Source organism: Chrysemys picta, chromosome 3, assembly GCF_011386835.1.
Source record: "Chrysemys picta bellii isolate R12L10 chromosome 3, ASM1138683v2, whole genome shotgun sequence".
Taxonomy (NCBI): Eukaryota; Metazoa; Chordata; order Testudines; family Emydidae; genus Chrysemys; species Chrysemys picta.
In genome coordinates, this window is record NC_088793.1 from 54,530,120 (window position 1) to 54,550,549 (window position 20,430).

Consider the following 20,430-nt stretch of genomic DNA (forward strand, 5'->3'; position numbering starts at 1 on the left):
GGGGGAGGTAGGAACAGTATGGATTGTACCTGTACCAAGACATGGGTTTTTCATACAACTTCCCAGTTGTCCCTGATCATGTGTTTACCTTTATTTTTGATGTATACATTATATGCAGTGATGGCAATATAATTTTTTTATAAAATAAATACCTTTATTTTTTACACATGTATTGGAAAAGTACAATATTAGAGCATTGCCTTGTGGACCAGCTGTCATTAGCACCCCTAAACCCTTTAAAAGTAACCACAAATAAAATGCATAAACAAGTGCAAACCGTTAAAATATGTACATTTGCTTACTATTGTTTATCCCCTGGCCTCCTGTTTTCTTTTCCCTACATTCCATGTTTGCCATGCAATTGATGTTGGGATAGGAGATGGAGGTATTCACGGGGGAAGAGTTCAGCACTGAGGACTGCATAAGGCACATTTTTCCTGTCCAGTTGCTCATAGGGCCCAAGTGCATGGGCCACCCAGCCATGGAGTTGTTCAAGCTGTTCCTGGAATGCAGAGCAGGATTTCACGGAGGAGTCACAGCCCATGGTGCGGGCATAGTGGGAGCCTGCACTCTTGTGACCATTAGCCACAGCCGCCACGCAAACAGTTCTCTCTATTGCTCTTTGTCTTCCTCCCTTAACTGCAGTCTCTCTTCCAGGAACTCCAAAGCAAATGCCTTCTCCCGTGCCTCAACCCTGTCCTCAAGATGAAAAGCCAGCTTGAACCTTTCCTCTTGCCTCTGGCATGTCTTTCCTCTTGCTGCATGTCCCTTTGCCTTTGGTACTTGACGTGAGTGTTGGCCCTGTCCAGAACTTCAAGCATAAGTTCATCACATAAACACTTCCTCTTGGAAGGGTCTGTGAAGGTTTGGTGAACCAGGCTTCTGCAGCTTGGGTGAGTTGTGGAGGTACTGCAGCCTGTGGAGGTTGAGGTTGCCTGGAACAAGACAGGACATTGTCTTTAGTAGCTCAGTGTAAAATCACAGAAAAAGATAATTTTGGAATTTCAGGGACAGAAAATGTTACTGTACTCTTTGAAACTGAATTTCAATAGATTGCCAGAGGGCTGCTTCACACCACAGAAGCTCCCTGAACACAGCTGGGTTAATCTCCGTGAATGAAGTGCTGAAAGAATGGTAAGTTAAATATCACAACTTTTTATTTTATTTTTCAAAAAAATTGGAGTTTGGAGGAACGTCGGTGGTCATGTTGTGCGACTTAAGCCTTCTCTATAATATTGAATATCGCACATTTTGGGGGAAATAACAGCTCTTGTGTGCCTGATTGGCAAAGGGAGGTGGCTGCCAGTTTATTCCAAGCTGCCAGTGGGAAACCAGGCATATATGCTACCCCAGTATTCAAACAAATGGAGACTGAACAGTGAATCTGTGAGTGGAATTGGCAGGTGAGCTACTGAGGTGGCCTTGAAAAATGCACCCTTTCCTGAAATGTGAATAGCTAGCTGGAGTTCCTACTACAGGAAAAGTTTACAGCTATCAGCACCCAGGATTGGATCAGAATTCATGAGGGAGTCAACAGGACACTGCATTTGCCTCCACATAACTTAGTACCTTGGTTTCCTGTTATGGCTGCATGCAAGTGCACAGAATTCCACTGCCATTTCCTTTCTCTGCCTGGCAAATTTATGGACTCAGTTCAAACTCCAGTAGTGTTTGAGACGAATGACTTTCTCACCCACAGGATGAATGGACTACATTTATGAGAAATGAACTGCATTTGAAAATGGACTATATTTGAACCTCTTTCCCTTCCTCCCTGTTCTTCCTGGACAGTTCAATCCTTTCAGGCAGCTTGTTACATCATTGGATTGTTATCAAGTGGCTTACGTACAGGGAAGGTAATATAAGGTTCTTATTTTAACACACTGGAATGTAATAGCAAAATGTGAGAATTCTCAATGAAAATTAACTTTTACATGCTTGTTTTACTGTCTGAGTTTTCCCATCTCCATTTTGAATTCCACATGGTGATGGGAATGCCAAAATGTTGGCATGCAAGCTGCCATGAGTGGATACATGCTGCTATCTGGAGTTTATATCTTTTTGTATTGGTTCATACAGCAGAAATCCCGCCCATTTCTATGTTAATAAACACAAATAGAACCAGAAATTTACCAGACTCCAGGGCAGCTTCTTGATCTTCCATTTCTTCAGTGGGGCATTCCTGTGGAAATGGGGGGCGCATTAAAAAGCTTCTCTGAGTATGGCCCCAGCACATGCTGCAGCTGATCCTATGGCAAAGCCTCCTCTGGGACTATTTCCATCAGCAGAGTCACTTCATTTGCTGCCTGCTGCTGGTGCCCACTGATTTCTATGCTGGCTTCTGAGACAAGCAGGTTACTAGCCTGGCTGACCAATGCACTGCTGGTGGCTCAGGGCTCAGTGCAATCTCCAGCACCCAGTCAAACTCAGTGTTGCAGTGGAAGTATGCTAGGTATATCGCTCACCTTCTGCTGATGGATCAAAACCATCCTCTGTTCACAGGCTTTGGTCTATGCGCCAGTCTCCTGGGAGTGAGCCATTTAGTGTGGCAAGGATCCACACAGCTCCACAGGGGCAGGCCCATTGCCTCCAAGACTGGGTTTCTGGCACAGGCATCCCATGTCTCTCTCCATTGGTCCCTGCAGTAAATCCATCCAAGCCAGATTCCTGTGGGAGGCTTCTACTGTAGCCCTCCAAGGTACAAAGCTCTCAGTGAGTACCTTCAGTGACACAGGCATCATTTTGAAAACGTTTAGTCCCCTGGCTCACAAAATCTGGAAGTACTTAGGTTAGTGCAGCTGTGGCCAAAGGCTGACAATATCACACATCACTGATGACTGCCATCTGACCTGATTTGATGGTGATCTTAGGGTTCTGCACTTTGCTGATGAGGCTGCCACAATTTGGCTTGGCAAGCTCCGCATCCAATAAAAAGTCAAACTCATCATAAAATGTGCATGATATCAGCAACTTGCCAGAGGTATGGTTGTAGTTCTGAGTTTTCTGGTATTTGGTCTTGAGTTGCTTAATCCGTTCCCTGCACTGGTCAGTGATCCGGTAAATTTCCAATACTGACAACTTCTGCACTATTTGCTGGATGCATTGTCATTCCTGGTACTCTGACTAAAATCAATTGTTTTGCTGGCCTTCCAACAAAAATTAACTAAAATCTGACTGTGCTCCAGTGACCACAATGCAGTATACTTTGTAAAGGACTTCTGGTCAATATCCATTTTAAACATCAAAGGTTCTCCTAGTGGTTCATTTGCAATGTGTCACTCAGAAGAAAAATGGAAGGGTTAAATACCAAGCTGCTATACTAGAACAAGTATATGTGGGGAGGGGTGGGGGACAGGTGCTTCCATTTCCCTCGAGTTGATTTGCAATTCTAGGGAGAAAGGACAAAAGAAGTTTGACCATAGCATTGGGGGATAGTTCTGACAGGTTTCAAGGACCTGAGTGTGGGGGCAGAGGGACAGGGTGGCTGTGTGTACATTCCAAAACAATAGGGCTTGAGCTCCCTGTCCCTTCTGGATTCAGGCTCAGACCCTCTGCTTTCCCAGGGTCCTAGAACTGAGCCTGAGATATTTGTGTGTAGACCGAATGGCAGTAAGAACTTAAGCATGATTCTGAGCCTGAGCTTTTATTGCAATGTAGACATATTTGTAGTGGAATTTTACAGGTTTATGTAGAGAAAGACTGGGAGAAACCACTGCAGAACTTAATCTGTTTTTTCTTCTGCACTTTCAGAAGGTCTGTGTAAGGGACTAGAACCTGGATATATAGAGCCTGGGATTGCTGATATTCCCACAATATCATGGGGGGAGGGGGGTGTTGCAGACCTGCAGCCAGGGAGCACTGTGGAGAGTAAGTGCCACAGGAAGTACCACCCAAGGGAGCCAGAGTGACAGTACACTGTGGCCCTTTGATAGGCCAAGTGCCCATTTAACCTGGGCTTGCCCCAGTTGTCTGGGGAACCACATAGACTTTGGCCCGCCATGATGCCAGACTTTGCCTTGTCTTCTGGTGTCTGATCCCAGTCTGACTCTGACCCTGATTCCTGCTCTTGCTTACTGAATCTAGTTCTTGCAATTCGTCTGACTCCTGTTCAGCAACTACAGTCTCTGATGTACAGACCCCAGTCCAGCTGTAACTGCTAGGCCAGACTGACTATGTCTGCAGGGGAGATAAAGTAGAATCTAAGACTGAAAAATTTGGTCTGGACATTGAATAATAGCTGCATGGCTGCTGAATGTTGTACAGCTTGCAATTCCCTTCCACTCCTCTAGCACTTCTGGGTAGACCATATTGTTGAATAACTTTACAGAGTATCTCACTGATCTGCCCTTTGTCTTTTTTGAATAAGGACATTCTCTGCCTCCTCGTCAACCTGCTCAGTATAATGTCATCAGAAGTCAGGACAGCTTAACGGGCATGTAGAGAGGATTATTATGCAGCTCACCTGAGATGCCTCGAGCTATCTCCTCTGACACCATATCAGCACCGCCAAGAAACAGTAAAACTGCAAAGCCAAACCAGTAAAATTTACCAGTCTTCTTACTTTTCTACTATCAATATAACTGTTGATAACGTTTGTTACATTTCACAATTCTGTGCCATACCAGACACGGCAATGTGCCATGGTCTTGGATTGGTATGTGCATTATCAATTTTAACAAGTGCACGGATCAGTCATAACCCATGAGTCCAACTGCTGGCATTATTAAACTTGAACTGCTTTCTTGATGCAGTTTAATCATTTAATCATTTAGTAAAGTGAAGTCATGTCACTTCAACCTATTAGAATTCTTTAAGGCTGTCCATAAATATGTGGACAAGGTTGATCTAGTGGATATAGTGTATTTGGACTTTCAAAAAGCCTTTGACAAGATCCCTTACCAAAGGCTCCTAAGCAAAGTAAAGAGTCATGGGATAAGAGGGAAAGTCCTCTCATGGAAACAAAGGATAGGAATAACCAGTCAGTTTTCACAGTGGAGAGAGGTAAATAGTGGGGTCCCAAAGGGTCTGCACCAGGACCAGTGCTGTTCAACATACAGTATTCATAAACAGTCTGGGGGAAAAGGGGTAAACAGTGAGGTATCAAAGTTTGCAGATGATACAAAATTACTCCAGATAGTTAAATCCAAAGCCGACTGCAAAGAGTTGCAAAACTGGGTGACTTGGCAAGAAAATGGCAGATGAAATTCAGTGCTGATAAATGAAAAGGAATGCACATTGGAAAACATAATCCTAACTATACATACAAACTGATGAGGTCTAAATAAGCTGTTATCATGTTGAAGTCATTGTGGATAGTTCTCTGAAAACATCTGTTCAATATGCATCGGCAGTCAAAAAAGCTAACAAAATGTTAGGAACCATTAGGAAAGGGATAGATAATAAGGCAGAAAATATCATAATGCCACTATATAAATCCATGGTATGCCCATACCTTGAATACTGAGTACAGTTCTCGTTACCTCATCTCAAAAAAAATATTAGAATTGGAGAAGATACAGAGAAGGGCACCAATAATAATTAGGGGAATGAAACAGCTTCCATATGAGGAGAGATTAAAAAGACAGGGACTGTTCAACTTGGAAAAGCGATGGGGTGGGGGAGATATGAAAGAGGTCTATAAAATCATGAATGGTGTGAATAAATAGAATAGGGAAATGTTATTTACCAGTTTGCATAACCCATGCACCAGAGGTCACACAATGAAATTAATAGGCAGCAGGTTTAAAACAAACATAAGGAAGTACTTCACAAGTGCAATCACCCTGTGCAACTCGTTGCCTGGGGATATTGTGAAGTTCAAAAGCATATCTCGGTTTAAAAAAAAAGAATTAGATAAGTTAATGAAGGATAGGTCCATCAATACCTATTAGCCAAGATGGCCAGGGATGCTACCCCATGCTCTGGATATCCCTAAACTCTGATTGCTAGAAGCTGGGAATGGATGACATGGAATGGATAACTCAATGAATTGCCCTGTGCTGTTTGTTCATTCCCTCGGAAGCATCTGGCAATGGCCACTTTCAGAAGACAGGATACTGGGGCAGGTGGACCAGTGGTCTGACCCAGGATGGCTGTTCTTATGTTATTATTATTTTTCAGTCTCTGTACACTTTTAAAGTTTAAATTAATCAAGTATATTTAAGCATTTTTACTGATATTGTTCCTTCAGTTACATAATTTTATTAGAGTTTTGAACAAATATACAATATTGTCTTATTCCTGTATTATAAGCCTTTGCAATCAAAAGACACCAGGCTGGGTTAGGCTGTTTGTAACTCCTGGAATTAAGTCTGTACAGTTAAGTAAACGTGTTTAAGTAATGGTAACAACATGAATCAGTGAAGTCAATCCTTTATGTGATCAATACTCCAACTCTCCCAACCCACCCCCGCACAATGCGTTATCCAATAAAAAATGCTGGATGAATAAATTGAAAGAGAGGTGAGGAGGAAGGAATAAGCAGCAGAAAAAAGGAAGGTTATAGGAGGTGAGGAAGAACATAATAGAATGTAAGAACAGAGAAAGGAGAAACTGAAAAAGAGAGAAGTGGATGGAGAAAAGAAGAGAAAAAAGAGCTCCTCCTTTGGTAGGATGAAAAAATATGGACATCTGCTATGGAAATATATAGGACAGCTCACCATACATTCACTTCAAAGCTTGTCTTCCATTCAGTAATTATACTATACAGGGATTACTATGACCTGTAAAATGTTACTGACATTCCAGTGAACTTGTGTCATATTTGATACTTTGTTGGCAGAACAGATGGTTAATCATGCTCATAGTACTAGGCATATTCGGGAACAGTGAGGAAGTTAAACAAATGGCTTTAAGTGTCTTATAACACTGCTCTACAGCCAAAATGCTTCTGAAATAAATGTAGTCAAACTTTACTAATTCTGGGTCACTGAGAAAGAAAATGATGCTTAAAATTGTTGATTGGCTCTAATTTTCAAGATATGCTATTGGGTCAGTATATATGACCTTGACTTGGGAATGGCAGAGGATAAATGAGTTATAAAGGGAAGGGATCTCAATTTAAACCAGAAATGACTAAAATACATCTTTGACTGGATCTATGAATAAATCTATGACTGGGTTTGGACAGTACTTGCTTTTTAGGCAAAACAATGACTGATGCAATCTGAAGCTGGTATTGCGTCATACATGATATGAATTGCATCATGCTATTTCTAGAAGTCATGGATGATGCAATCATAACTAAGCTTACATCACTCTGCTGAACAAATTGCCCTATATCAGCTCTAGAAATCATACAGTGTGGTGCTCTCTTATTTGTCAGTGTTTGATTTTGTAAAGGGACACATTTCTGTTTAGCCAAAGTGAGCAGAGATGCCTCATACTTGCGTGAACAGTGCAGATAACTTCCGCTATGTTTGTGGTGAAGTGACTTTTGCATCACAAAAGCGCAGTATAACCACTATGGTTAAGAAAGCCTATCACCTTTATTTTGGCTGCAAAACTGGAGATCAGGACAAGAGGTGGGCCCCACACATATGCTGCAACACTTGTGCAACAAATCTTTGCCAGTGGTTGAACAGGAAAAGGAAATCTATGCCTTTTGCAGTGCCAATGATTTGGAGAGAGCCAACAGATCATACCAGCAATTGTTACTTGAGTTGGGTGCCTCCAGTTGGGAAAGGTGTGTCAAAGAAGAAAAAGTGGATTGTGCATTATCCAAACATTGCATCAGCTATATTCCCAGTACCCCACGGAGAAGGACTGCTGGTTCCTGATGCACCAGAATCATTCTCACTTGACTCAGACGAGGAAGAGGAAGAGGATGAAACTTCTGGTCCTGAATCATCAATGTCACAGGACCCACATTTTCTCCCATCCTCCTCCTCTGAACCACACTTCTTAACACAAGGTGAAGTGAATGACCTTGTCAGGGATTTGGAACTACCCAAGAGTAAGGCAGAGCTGTTGGGCTCCAGACTACAGCAGTGGAATCTCCTGGCAGGTGATGTTAGGGTTTCCATGTTCTGTGACCGTCAAAAGGATCTTGTCCCATTCTTCTTCATGGAAGGTGATCTTGTAGCCTGCAACAGCATCGATGGTGTGATGGCAGCCCTCAACATTGTTCACGATCCAGATGAGTGGAGACTGTTCATTGATTCATCGAAGACGAGTCTTAAAGCTGTTTTACTGCATAATGGCAATGTTTTGCCATCAGTTCCAGTTGGTCATGCAGTCCATATGAAGGAAACCTATGACAACATGAAACAACTTTTGAGGTGCATGAACTATGATCAACATCAGTGGCAGCTTTGTGGCGATTTGAAGGTTGTTGCTCTCTTGCTTGGTCTGCAGACTGGATACACAAAGTCCTGCTGTTTTCTCTGCGAATGGGACAGTCGTGCAAGAGATTCCCACTACATCAAGAAAGATTGGTCATTGGAGCGTGGGAGGAAAAGTGTTCAGCATCCACCACTTGTTGAATGAAGGAAGATTTTGTTACCACCCTTACACATCAAGCTGGGTCTGATGAAGAACTTTGTCAAGGCCATTGACAAAACACAAGCAGCTTTCAAGTACGTCCGTGGAAAATTTCCAAGGTTAAGTGAAGCTAAGATAAAGGAAGGTGTCTTTGTTGGTCCTCAGATTCTTCTTCGAGATGATGCATCTGACCATGCACTGCGTGGCAAGGAAAAGACGGCATGGAAAGCCTTCCAGTTAGTGGCAATAAATTTTCTCGGAAACAACAAGGCAGACAACTACAGGTTGTTGGTGGACAACCTCCTCAAGGCATACAAAAGCCTTGGTTGCAACATGTCACTAAAGATACATTTTTTGCACTCTCATCTAGATTTTTTTCCACAGAACTGCGGAGCAGTGAGCGACGAGCACGGCGAGTGATTTCACCAGGACATTGCAACAATGGAGAAACGCTATCAGGGCAAATGGAGCCCATCAATGCTTGCAGACTATTGCTGGACAGTGATAAGAGATGCTCCATGTAATGAATACAAGAGACAAGCCAAGAAGTGCCGAGTAGACACTGAATAGGACTAAACTATGTACAGAATAGTTTTTTGCCTTTTGTTTCCTAATAAATTTTATTTATATAACCCTTTTGCTGATTTTTAAAGTGTTACATAAACAGGACAGGTGAAATATTATCATGTAAAGCAACCATAAACACATGAAAAGACCTAGGTTTACAATTTATGATTAAAATCTACTATCTACACAATTTACATAGACATAAAATGTAAAAACTTAAATATCTTAGAAACAGTAGCCAATCAGTTGTTTTAATTGTCATATTTGAATTCAGCACATCAAAATACATAATAAATAGCACATTTTATCTCTGAAGCAGACGACTTCTCAAAAATTGTAGACCAGTGTAATAACTGAGGTACCTCCCTACTTCAGATTTTGAGGGGAGGTATAAGGAGACAAAGAATAAAGACAGGTTTTGTTCTTCATTGACTTCCATTGGCGATCTGATGACCTTGGCAGTCACTCCTATAATAAATTAAAAGAAAAGATGATAGACATCCCCCAGAAAACCAAGAAAAGTTTGACATGGCAATCGAGAATAATTCTGAGATATTCCCTCAGGTTGTCATCCATATGGAAACAAATCATAACAGTGAAGGAAAAACCATATTAAAGAATGACTAAAGAGATTGTGGAAGAGAGCTGAACATTGCATCCATACTAGTAAACTTGTCAAAGATCCTTGTAGAACAAGTACAGAGAAGTGAAGACTGATATAGGAGACTGATGGATAGATAAACAAATGGAAAATAGGAAGCTTTTGCATTCACAAGCTACTGAAATAGTAACCATATACACAGAGAGGGTTCCAACATCCTAGATTAAAAGATATGTTAGATGGTACTCAAATTTAGGGAAAAGAGTGAAAAGGGTACTTTTTATTTAAACTAAATAGCTTTGTCCAACTTAAAAATAAGACACAAGATAGAATTGTTCTGAAATAGAAAATGAGCAATATATAGAGTATTAAATACACTGTATATACGTTTGCTAGGAATATTGGAAATGAGCAAGAAGTGAAAGTGATGCTGAATGATGGAGATGATAAAGTAGGAATCTTTCTGTCAATATAGATGTGTGTAATCTAAATAGGAGAGGTAGAAACAAAACAAAAAACAAAAACAAAACAAAAAAGGAGTTGGAGAATAGGAATTATGTATCAAAGCTATCTGTTCTGGGTTTTATTTTGAAAATATGATCACCTTACTGCGAGTAATAAATGCAATGAAATACGTGTCATCCAGTAGGTTCCTAAATTATATAAAAGAATAATGTTATGATCCAAATACTAGAGACTACTGTTAAAAATCAAACCAGCATCCGAAATTTAATTGAGGCCATTCCTATCTCCACTAAAATGAGAGGACTCTAGCAACAGTGGAGCTTATACGGTTACCACATGAGATTTCATTTGTCTCTCAGGGAAACCTGCACATTGTAGAGCATACTTTTGCAGGTGTTCTCTGTCAACCTGGCTGCAGGGTACTTCTATTGGTGGGGACAGAGTAGGGGGATTAGTAGATCCTCTAGTCATCATTATTCCCATCTAGAAAGCCAGCCAAAATCTTACCATATATTCTTTATGTACTACAAATGAACCAGCTCTATATTAAGGGCAAATCTTCAGACACAGGTGAGGGCAGGATTTGCCCCATAGAGAAGGTCTTTCTGTTTGTTCATTGCTTCTTGTTGCAATAGCATTTAATGAAGGTCATCACAAATTTTACAAGATTAATTAAAGCTTTGTAAACAAACAAAATATCAAAAGTGGCAGCAGAGGACGCACTGTTGAATGCAGCCAGAAATCTATTAATTAAAACTTGAGACTGATGTGAAATCATATTTCATGGGCTCACCGGATGGACATGAAATTCAACCTTCTGATGACATCACAACTATGAAATATGTAGGTACTTCTATATTTAGTGGTACTTTGGCTATGCATTCAAATGCAGTGTATACACTGCAGAAGGGACTCTCATAATACAAAGTAAAAATAGACATGAAGTGTGAAAGTCTGCTATTAATTTTTTCTTGATAGTATTAAAAACAATATAGAAAAGGAATATATTTAAATTCTTATATACAGAATTGGATATAAGCACTGATATATGCCAAGTTGGAAAATGTATAGATCTTCACTAGGTGATAATACTGTGCTGGGGTTGACACCATGTTAAAACCTCTCTGAACTGTAGCATTTAATTTCAGAAAGGGGAACTACACAAAAATGAGGAGGTTAGTTAAACAAAAATTAAAGGGTACAGTGCCAAAAGTGAAATCTTTGCAAGCTCCATGGAAACTTTTTAAAGTCACCATAATAGAGGCTCAATTTAAATGTATACCCCAAATAAAAAAACATAGTAAGAGAACCAAAAAAGAGCGACCATGGCTAAACAACAAAGTCAAAGAAGCAGTGAGAAGCAAAAAGGCATCCTTTAAAAAGTGGAAGTTAAATCCTAGTGAGGAAAATAGAAAGGAGCATCAACACTGGCAAATGAAGTGTAAAAATACAATTCGGAAGGCCAAAAAAAATAATAATAATTGAGGAACAGTTAGCCGAAGACTCAAAAAGTAATAGCAATTTTTTGTTTTAAGTACATCAGAAGCAGAAAGCCTGCTAAAAAATCAGGGGAATCACTGGATGATCGAAGTGCTACAGGAACACTCAAGGACAATAAGGCCACTGTGGAGAAACTAAATGAACTCTTTGCTTCGGTCTTCATGGCTGAGGATGTGAGGGAGATTCCCAAACCTGAGCCATTCTTTTTAGGTGATAGATCTGAGGAACTATCCCAGATTGAGGTATCATTAGAGGAGGTTTTGGAACAAATTGATAAATTAAAAAGCAATAAGTCACCGAGACCAGATGGTATTCACCCAAGAGTTCTGAAGGAACTCAAATGTGAAATTGCAGAAATACTAACTGTAGTCTGTAACCCATCATTTAAATCAGCTTTTATACTAGATGACTGGAGGATAGCTAATGTGACGCCAATTTTTTAAAAGGGCTCCAGAGGTGATCCCGTCAATTACAGGCCAGTAAGCCTGACTTCAGTACCAGGCAAACTGGTTGAAACTATAATAAAGAACAATATTGTCAGACATATAGATTAACATAATTTGTTGAGGAGTCAACATGGCTTTAGTAAAGGGAAATCATGCCTCATCAATCTACTAGAATTCTTTGAGGGGGTCAACAAGCATGTGGACCAAGGGGATCCAGTGGATATAGTGTACTTAGATTTTCAGAAAGCCTTTGACAAGATCCCTCACCAAAGGCTCTTACGCAAAGTAAGCTGCCATGGGATAAAAGGGAAGGTGCTCTCATAGATTGGTAACTGGTTAAAAGATAGGAATATGTATAAAGGGTAGGTATAAATGGTCAGTTTTCAGACTGGAGAGAGGTAAATAGTGGTGTGCCCCAGAGGTCTATTTTGGGACCAGTCCTATTCAACGCATTCATAAATGATCTGGAAAAAGGGGTAAACAGTGAGGTGGCAAACTTTGTGGATGATACAAATTACTAAAGATAGTTAAGATGCAAAGATGCTACAAAAGATGTGAAGATGTGAAGAGCTACAAAAGGGTCTCTCAAAACTGGGTGACTGGACAACAAAATGGCAGATGAAAGTTAATGTTGATAAATGCAAAGTAAAGCACATTGGAAAGCATAATCCCAACTATACATATAAAATTATGGGGTCTAAATTAGCTGTTACCACTCAAGAAAGATCTTGGAGTCAGTGTAGATCGTTCTCTGAAAAAATCCACTCAATGTGCAGTGGTAGTCAAAAAAGTGAACAGATGCTGGAAATAATTAAGAAAGGGATAGATAATAGGACAGAAAATATGTTGCCTCTATAGAAATCCATGGTACACCCTCATCTTGAATACTGTGTGCAGATGTGGTTGCCCAATCTCAAAAAAGATATATTGGAATTGGAAAAGGTTCAGAAAAGGGCAACAAAAATGCTGAGGGGTGTGGAACGGTTTCCGTATGAGGAGAGATTAATAAGACTTGGACTTTTCCGCTTGGAAAAGAGACGGCTAAGGGGAGATATGATTGAGGTCTATAAAATCATGACTGGTGTAAAGAAAGTAGATAAGGAAGTGTTGTTTACTGCTTCTCATAACACAAGAACTATGGGTCACCAAATGAAATTAATAGGCAGCAGGTTTAAAACAAAGAAAAGGAAGTATTTCTTCACAGCACAGTCAACCTGTGGAAATCCTTGCCAGAGGATGTTGTGAAAGCCAAGACTATAACAGGGTTAAAAAAAAACTAGATACATTCATGGAGAATAGGTCTATCAATGGCTATTAGCCAGGATGGGCAGGAATGGTGTCCCTAGCCTCTGTTTGCCATAAGCTGGGAATGAGCGACAGGGGATGGATCACATGATGATTACCTGTTCTGTTCATTCCCTCTGGCACTGGCCACTGTTGGAAGACAGGATACTGGGCTAGATGGACCTTTGGTCTGACCCAGTAGGGCCATTCTTATGTTCTTATGTACTTAATATGAGTTCTTGGCACACAAAGCTAAATGCATGTACTTTTTTTTGTTTGTTTGTTTCGGGGGGGTTTACTTTCAAGAATGAAGCTAAATCACTTTCCTAGGAAGCCTGCCTGACCAGTTATTTAGAAGAGAGGATTCCTTTTGATAGCCTGTCATATACATTATGTGTCATCGTGGTTCCTGGGCAGTACTGCCAAAACAGGGTCTGCTGGACTTCTTTAAGATGTGATTAGCGTACTGTGAGATCTACTTTATGAGACATTGGTGCATCACAGCACTTAAATGATTCGGGAAATAATTTTGCTTTCTGCTGCTTTCCAAAAGACAATTTATATGGCTTCATAGTGCAAATGAGTTCAGTGGTAAACTTGCTACATGTTTCATACAGATTGTAATGGGATATACAGAAACTCCTGAACATTCAAATATATGCTTATGGATATTTCAGGTCATTTCAAGGGCATGTTTGTGATTTGTTTTCCCCATGCTCCTCACAGACAGTTGTTTCACAGCTAACGCATAATTTAATCATATTAGTTCTGGGTGTCTGTGTGTAATTACTCAGGATCAGTTTCCCTCCTTAGACTTGACTTTGTGGTGAAATGCAGTTGGCTATCCAGGCATTTGTCTTTTCTTAAAGTAAGTCCTGTTTGTATCATGATACAAGCAGGAGAGGGATTCATCTTGACATTGGTTTAGTCTCTGAGATTCATGATGTGTGGTTTTCTTTCCCTTCTCTTCCTGAACATTATAGCCAAATTCATCTTGGAGCAACTACATTTAAGTCAAGACTAGACGGTCAAGGTTCAAGTTACACCAGGGAAGAATTAGGTCCTAATTGTTTCAACCTGTTAGACATTAGGTTAATCTGCCTATTGAAAAACAGCTCTATAATCTATAATAATAATCTGTTTATTCTTGCTCTGTTGCTCTGTATACTTTATTTGCTGTTCAGTAAGTGCGGTCAGTATGACTCTTAAAAATAAAACCTTATTAAAGTAAATGAATGACATATTACTAAAATCAACAGTATATTTTTGCCTTGTTTTAACTAGTCATTTAAAATTGAAATGGCCCAGTATGAAGTATTTTTTGTGGTATTGTGCTGATGGTATTTTTTATTTCTGCTTTCTTCTGTTGCATCAGTGTCAATTGATTTTAATTCATTGTGCCTATATATATGTGAGGGGTTTTCCAGTTTAGAAATATCATTTTCTTCTTGCTAAAACAGGTCTTTTATTAACTTTTATATTATTCTAGAGAGAAAGTTCACTTCTAGAATGTCACTACTCTTCAGTGTCAACATTTATTTTAATTTTTTAAAAACAAAATATGCAATCCTCTTTTATACAGAATTGTTATTAGCAAATTAATTCTGTGCCGTGTAGTGATATTGTGATAACCGCACAGCTGGGAGCAAACCAGATTGCTTCATTTCTCTGACCCATTTTAATATGCAACATTTCGATGTATCATTGTTACTAAGCAAAGTCCCATTGAAATCAATGAGGCAAGTCAACCATTCATGTCAAGGGAACTCTGCATAATACAAAATAATACATAATGGAATGAATACCTAAATGAATACCTAAGCTGCTCATGGAACAATGTACTGATCCCATAAAACATAATAGCAAAAATTTTATTTATTCTTACTGCATAGTAACTCCTGTATATTTTCACACAATCGAACATATTATCACACGCAAACAAAAAACATACATCAAAAGAACATTATTAGAATATTTCCATTAGCCTCATTCTCACAAACAGCTGAACTGTTTTAGATAAAATTTCTCAGAACAATTCAGCCTGAAGGAGATACCAGACATGGGAAATTTCATCTTGAATGGTTAAAGTTTGGCAAAGTTATAGACAACTGAAAACAGATTGTTGGGCAACCTTAATAATAGGTTGAACTGCCACACCCACCTATAATATTACTATATTACTGCATGTTAATATCACAACACAAATCTTGTCATGTAGATTATGGCAGTTCAAATTATACATATTTTCTTCAGTCTTTTCTCGCCTATGTTAAGTCCAAGCTTAGTGCATGTGAGAATCCACTCCAGCATCTTTTTATTTACAACAATATCCAGTGATAATACATTATATTCTAATTACAGTAGGAAGAAAACAATAGTCTCTTCTTATGTACTTTACAATGGACATTTCCACAGTAAATTATTCATAGCACACTGCTGATGCCACCTGCAAGCAGTGCGAATAAAACTCACACCATCTTGGTTTCGTTTAAAGGCCTTTGGCTGCAGTTTTATTGTATTTGACCATATAAAACCTTCACTCAGATTAACAACTCTGCTAGCACAAGACCCCTGCAACCTTCCAAGGACTCTTGCCTCCCAAGAGACAAAAACAGATGCATTTTTGCATTTTTCCATCAGAGCACTGGACCTAGCTGCCCAAATCATGCAAATAGCACAGTCAAGGAAGGCATATTTGACTCTGCAGAGAACAGGGTTGATGCCATCATTTACATATCTCCTTTTTGGTGTATAAAAATAGTGGATCACTTGGAATTCTCCCAGTGCTTCCCGTAACATCAAACTCACAGGGAAAACCCATAGCTGAGACAACAGTATTTCCCCAAGTGGACCTGTTGCCTCTCCAAATTCAACCAATTTCTTCCGAGCCATATGTGGAAATTTATTTTCAGTCTTAATGTTGACTGTAGAGTAATTACAGACAGACAATTTAGAAAGGAAGAGAAAATTCCTGCCACAAATAAGACACTATTTTAGCTCTTTCATGTTCCCAGACCAAGGTCTAGAGACTCTCCAGGTATAATGGTGATGGATCCTTTTCCTTCCAAGAGCTACTGTTAGCATCTTTGAAAGGGGACCATCACAGATTGTAGCTCTTGCCTCTGTCCCTATTGACATTTGAAAAAGCTGGAGTCCTTGATACTTTGGAACCATAGCAAGATTGGAAGTTGGGTGTAAGTGGCTTCTAAGCATAGAAAGAAACGGTGAGTGTCCATTTCTGCCCCCATTTCCTTGCACACCCAAACCTTCCAGGACAGCCCCTGTGACCTGTCTGGTTTAATCTAACCAGTCATAGGGCAGGAAATCCCATGTGACCAGTTTCCATGGAAGTTACCCTTGTTGATTCTAATGAGGACCCCATCCTTGCCACAATGGGCAAAAAAAAAAAAAAAAAACCCAACCCACTGTCACATTCTGTACCTTGAGGGAACACCCAGCACCCCCATGTTCATCCTTATAATATGATTGTGTTGTATCTAATGCAAAGTTTGTCATGTTGGGTGTCTTCAAAAGGCTCATGATGTACTGAGCATTGTTGTTATGGTAATGTTATAGTAACCGTTGCTTCAGCCCAGAGAGAACAGACAGAGGGAAAGTTTCTTTCCCAATTTTAAAAAGTTTTACCTTCCCGTTGGCTCTTTTGGTCAGGTGCCCACTTTTTTTCTTTACCTCGGGGACTTTTCAATCCTTTGCACTTAAAGCAAATACAGAACAGCTCCCAGAAGGGATTTTACAGCTAACTGGCTGGCTGGGTGTCCATCAAAGGGAGCTCCCCCCTCCCCCCACCCTTTATTTATTACAAATGCATTTTGCTTTTATATCATTTGACCAAATCTAACTTGTTATGCTTTGACTTATAATCATTTACAATCTCTCTCTCATAGTTCATATTTTTTGTTGTTTATTCTACCTGATGCAGTGTGTTTGGTTTGAAGCATGTCAGAGACTCCCCTTGGGAGAACAAGCCTGGTACATATCAATTAGAATGTTTAAATTGACGAACTCATATAAGCCTGCAGTGTCCAGCGGGCATAACTGGACACTGACAGACGGAGGTTCCTAGGGGAGTGTCTGGGACCGGAGATATTGGCTAGTATAGTTCGGTTGCACAATCCAAAGAGCAGCTTACATGCCAGAGGCTATGTGTGAACAGCCCAGGAGTGGGCGTCCTCACAGCAGAGCAGGGTCAGGCTGGCTCCCGGAGTCAAGGATTGGAGTGACTTAGCAGATCACCTGTCTGGATAACACCAGAGGGGAACATCACACCAACCAACCAACCAAAAACAAAAACACAAAAAAACATAACCCCATGGAAGTAGGGATCTGCATATGCATAGTAATAAAACTGAATCATAAAAATAGTAATGGCTACAAGTAGGGCTGTCGATTAATCGCAGTTAACTCATGCGATTAACTAAAAAAATTTAATCATGATTAAAAAAATTAATTACGATTAATCGCAGGTTTAATCGAATTGTTAAATGATAGAATACCAATTGAAATGTATTACATATTTTTGGATGTTTTTCTACATTTTCATATATATTGATTTCAAATACAACACAGATTACAAAGTGTACACTGCTCACTTATATTATTATTTTTATTACAAATACCTTGATATAACGCTGTCCTCGGGAGCCAAAAAATCTTACCGCGTTATAGGTGAAAACGCGTTATATCGAACTTGCTTTGATCCGCCGGAGTGCACAGCCCCCCCGCCCCCCCCGGAGCACAGCTTTACCGCATTATATCAGAATTCACGTTATATGGGGTCACATTATATCGGGGTAGAAGTGTATTTGCACTGTAAAAATGATAAACATAACAAATAGCATTTTTCAATTCACCTTATACTAGTACTGTAGTACAATCTCTTTATCATGAAAGTGCAACTTTAGAGCCTACAAGTCCACTCCGTCCTACTTCTCGTTCAGCCAGTAATGTGTTAATTACATTTGTGACTGAACTCCTTGGGGGAGAATTATGTCTCCAGCTCTATTTTACTTGCATTCTGCCATATATTTCATGTTATAGTAGTCTCGGATGATGACTCAGCATATGTTGTTCATTTTAAGAACACTTTCACTTCAAATTTGACAAAATGCAAAGAAGATACCAATGTGAAATTTTGAATGATAGCTACAGCACTTAACCCAAGATTTGAGAATCTGAAATGCCTACACTTAAATGGCACTGTTAATAAATTTCAATTGGTATTCCATTGATTAAGTATTTAAATGTTTTTCTACATTTTTAAAATATATTGATTTCAATTACAACACAGAATACAAAGTGTACAGTATTCACTTTATATTATTTTATTACAAATATTGGCACTGTAAAAATGATAAATAAAAGAAATAGTATTTTTCAATTCTCCTCAGAAAAGTACTGTAGTGCAATCTCTTTATCATGAAAATGCAACTTACAAATGTAGGTTTTTTTGTTACATAACTGTACTCAAAAACAAAATAATGTAAAACTTTAGAGCCTACAAGTTCGCTCAGTCCTACATCTTGTTCAGCCAATCACAAGGAGAAACAAGTTTGTTTACATTTATGTGAGATATTGCTGCCCACATCTTAATTACAATGTCACCTGAAAATGAGATCAGGAGTTTGCATGGTAGTGTTGTAGCTGGCATCTCAAGATATTTATGTGGCATGAGATTCATATACCACTTCATGTTTCGGCCATCATTCCAGAGGACATGCTTCCATGCTGATGTCGCTCGTTAAAAAATAACGTATTAATTAAATTTGTGACTGAACTCCTTGGGGGGGAATTATGTCTCCAGCTCTATTTTACTTGCATTCTGCCATATATTTCATGTTATAGCAGTCTCGGGTGATGATTCAGCACATGTTGTTAGTTTTAAGAACACTTTCACTTCAAATTTGACAAAATGCAAAGATGGTACCAATGTGAAATTTCGAAAGATAGCTACAGCACTTGACCCAAGATTTAAGAATCTGAAGTGCCTATCAAAATCTGAGAGGGATGAGGTGTGGAACATGCTTTCAGAAGTCTTAAAAGAGCAACACTCCGATACGAAAACTACAGAACTCGAACCACCAAAAGAGAAAATCAACCTTCTGTTGGTGGCATCTGACTCAGATGATGAAAATGAACTTGCTTTGGATCGTTATCAAGCAGAATCTGTCAACAGCATGGATGCATGTCCTCTGGAACAAGAAGTAGGGCTGATTGGACTTATAGGCTCTAAAGTTTTACATTTTATTTCTGAGTGCAGGGTTTTTTTTAATTCATTCTACACTTGTAAGTTCAACTTTCATGATAAAGAAATTTCACTGCGCTACTTGAATTAGGTGAATTGAAAAATACTGTTGTTTCTTTTGTTTTTTACAGTGCCAATATTTGTAATAAAAAATAAATATAAAATGAGCACTGTACACTTTGTATTCTGTGTTGCAATTTAAATCAATATATTTGAAAATGTAGAAAACATCCAAAACTATTTAAATAAATGGTATTCTATTATTGTTCAACAGCATTATTAATTGCACGATTAATCCCAATTATTTTTTTAATTGCACGATTAATCACAATTAATTTTTTTATCGCTTGACAGCCCTAATTTTTTTTTCAAACTTGGAAAATGGAAAATTGTTAAGGAAAGGAAATTTATTTCCTGGTTTCTTAGAAGTAATTCAATTTATAAAGGCTTAAAAATGGAAATAAAGTATCTTGCAGTGTCTTGCTTTTATGACAATGTTCATAGCAGAAAAATCACTGACATTTTCTGGTCTCATATAACTAACTTAATTATATGACTATGTTGTATTTGTTATCTTCAACTCCCTTTTGTGATTTTTACAATTAACCTGATTAACCTCTAATTCACGAGATTCATACTGTATCTTTTCTATTGGGTTGTTTAGTCTGACAAAACGAAGGCTGAGGGGGGATATGATTGCTATCTTTAAATATATCAGAGGGATAAATACAAGGGAGGGAGAGGAATTATTCCAGCTTAGTACTAATGTGGACACGAGAACGAATGGATATAAACTGGCCGTGGGGAAGTTCAGGCTTGAAATT

At 39.1% G+C, this 20,430-nt stretch overlaps 1 protein-coding gene across 8 annotated transcripts in view; it reads left to right on the top strand.

The window, feature by feature from the left end:
- The window catches only part of LOC101953070 (uncharacterized), a 210,228-nt gene that overhangs the window by 18,967 nt on the left and 170,831 nt on the right, over positions 1-20,430 (top strand). For 4 of the 8 annotated variants that reach the window (XM_065587938.1, XM_065587937.1, XM_065587934.1 and 1 more), the window contains 2 exons: positions 658-1,134; positions 1,700-15,267. The exons of 3 other annotated variants lie outside the window; for them this stretch is intronic. In XM_065587938.1, the coding sequence (XP_065444010.1) occupies positions 7,375-8,487 (1,113 nt within the window). In that variant the 5' untranslated portion in view covers positions 658-1,134; positions 1,700-7,374 and the 3' untranslated portion in view covers positions 8,488-15,267. Of the gene's footprint in view, positions 1-657; positions 1,135-1,699; positions 15,268-20,430 lie in introns of those variants that run through there. One more of the 8 variants, XR_010599482.1, reaches the window with a different exon arrangement.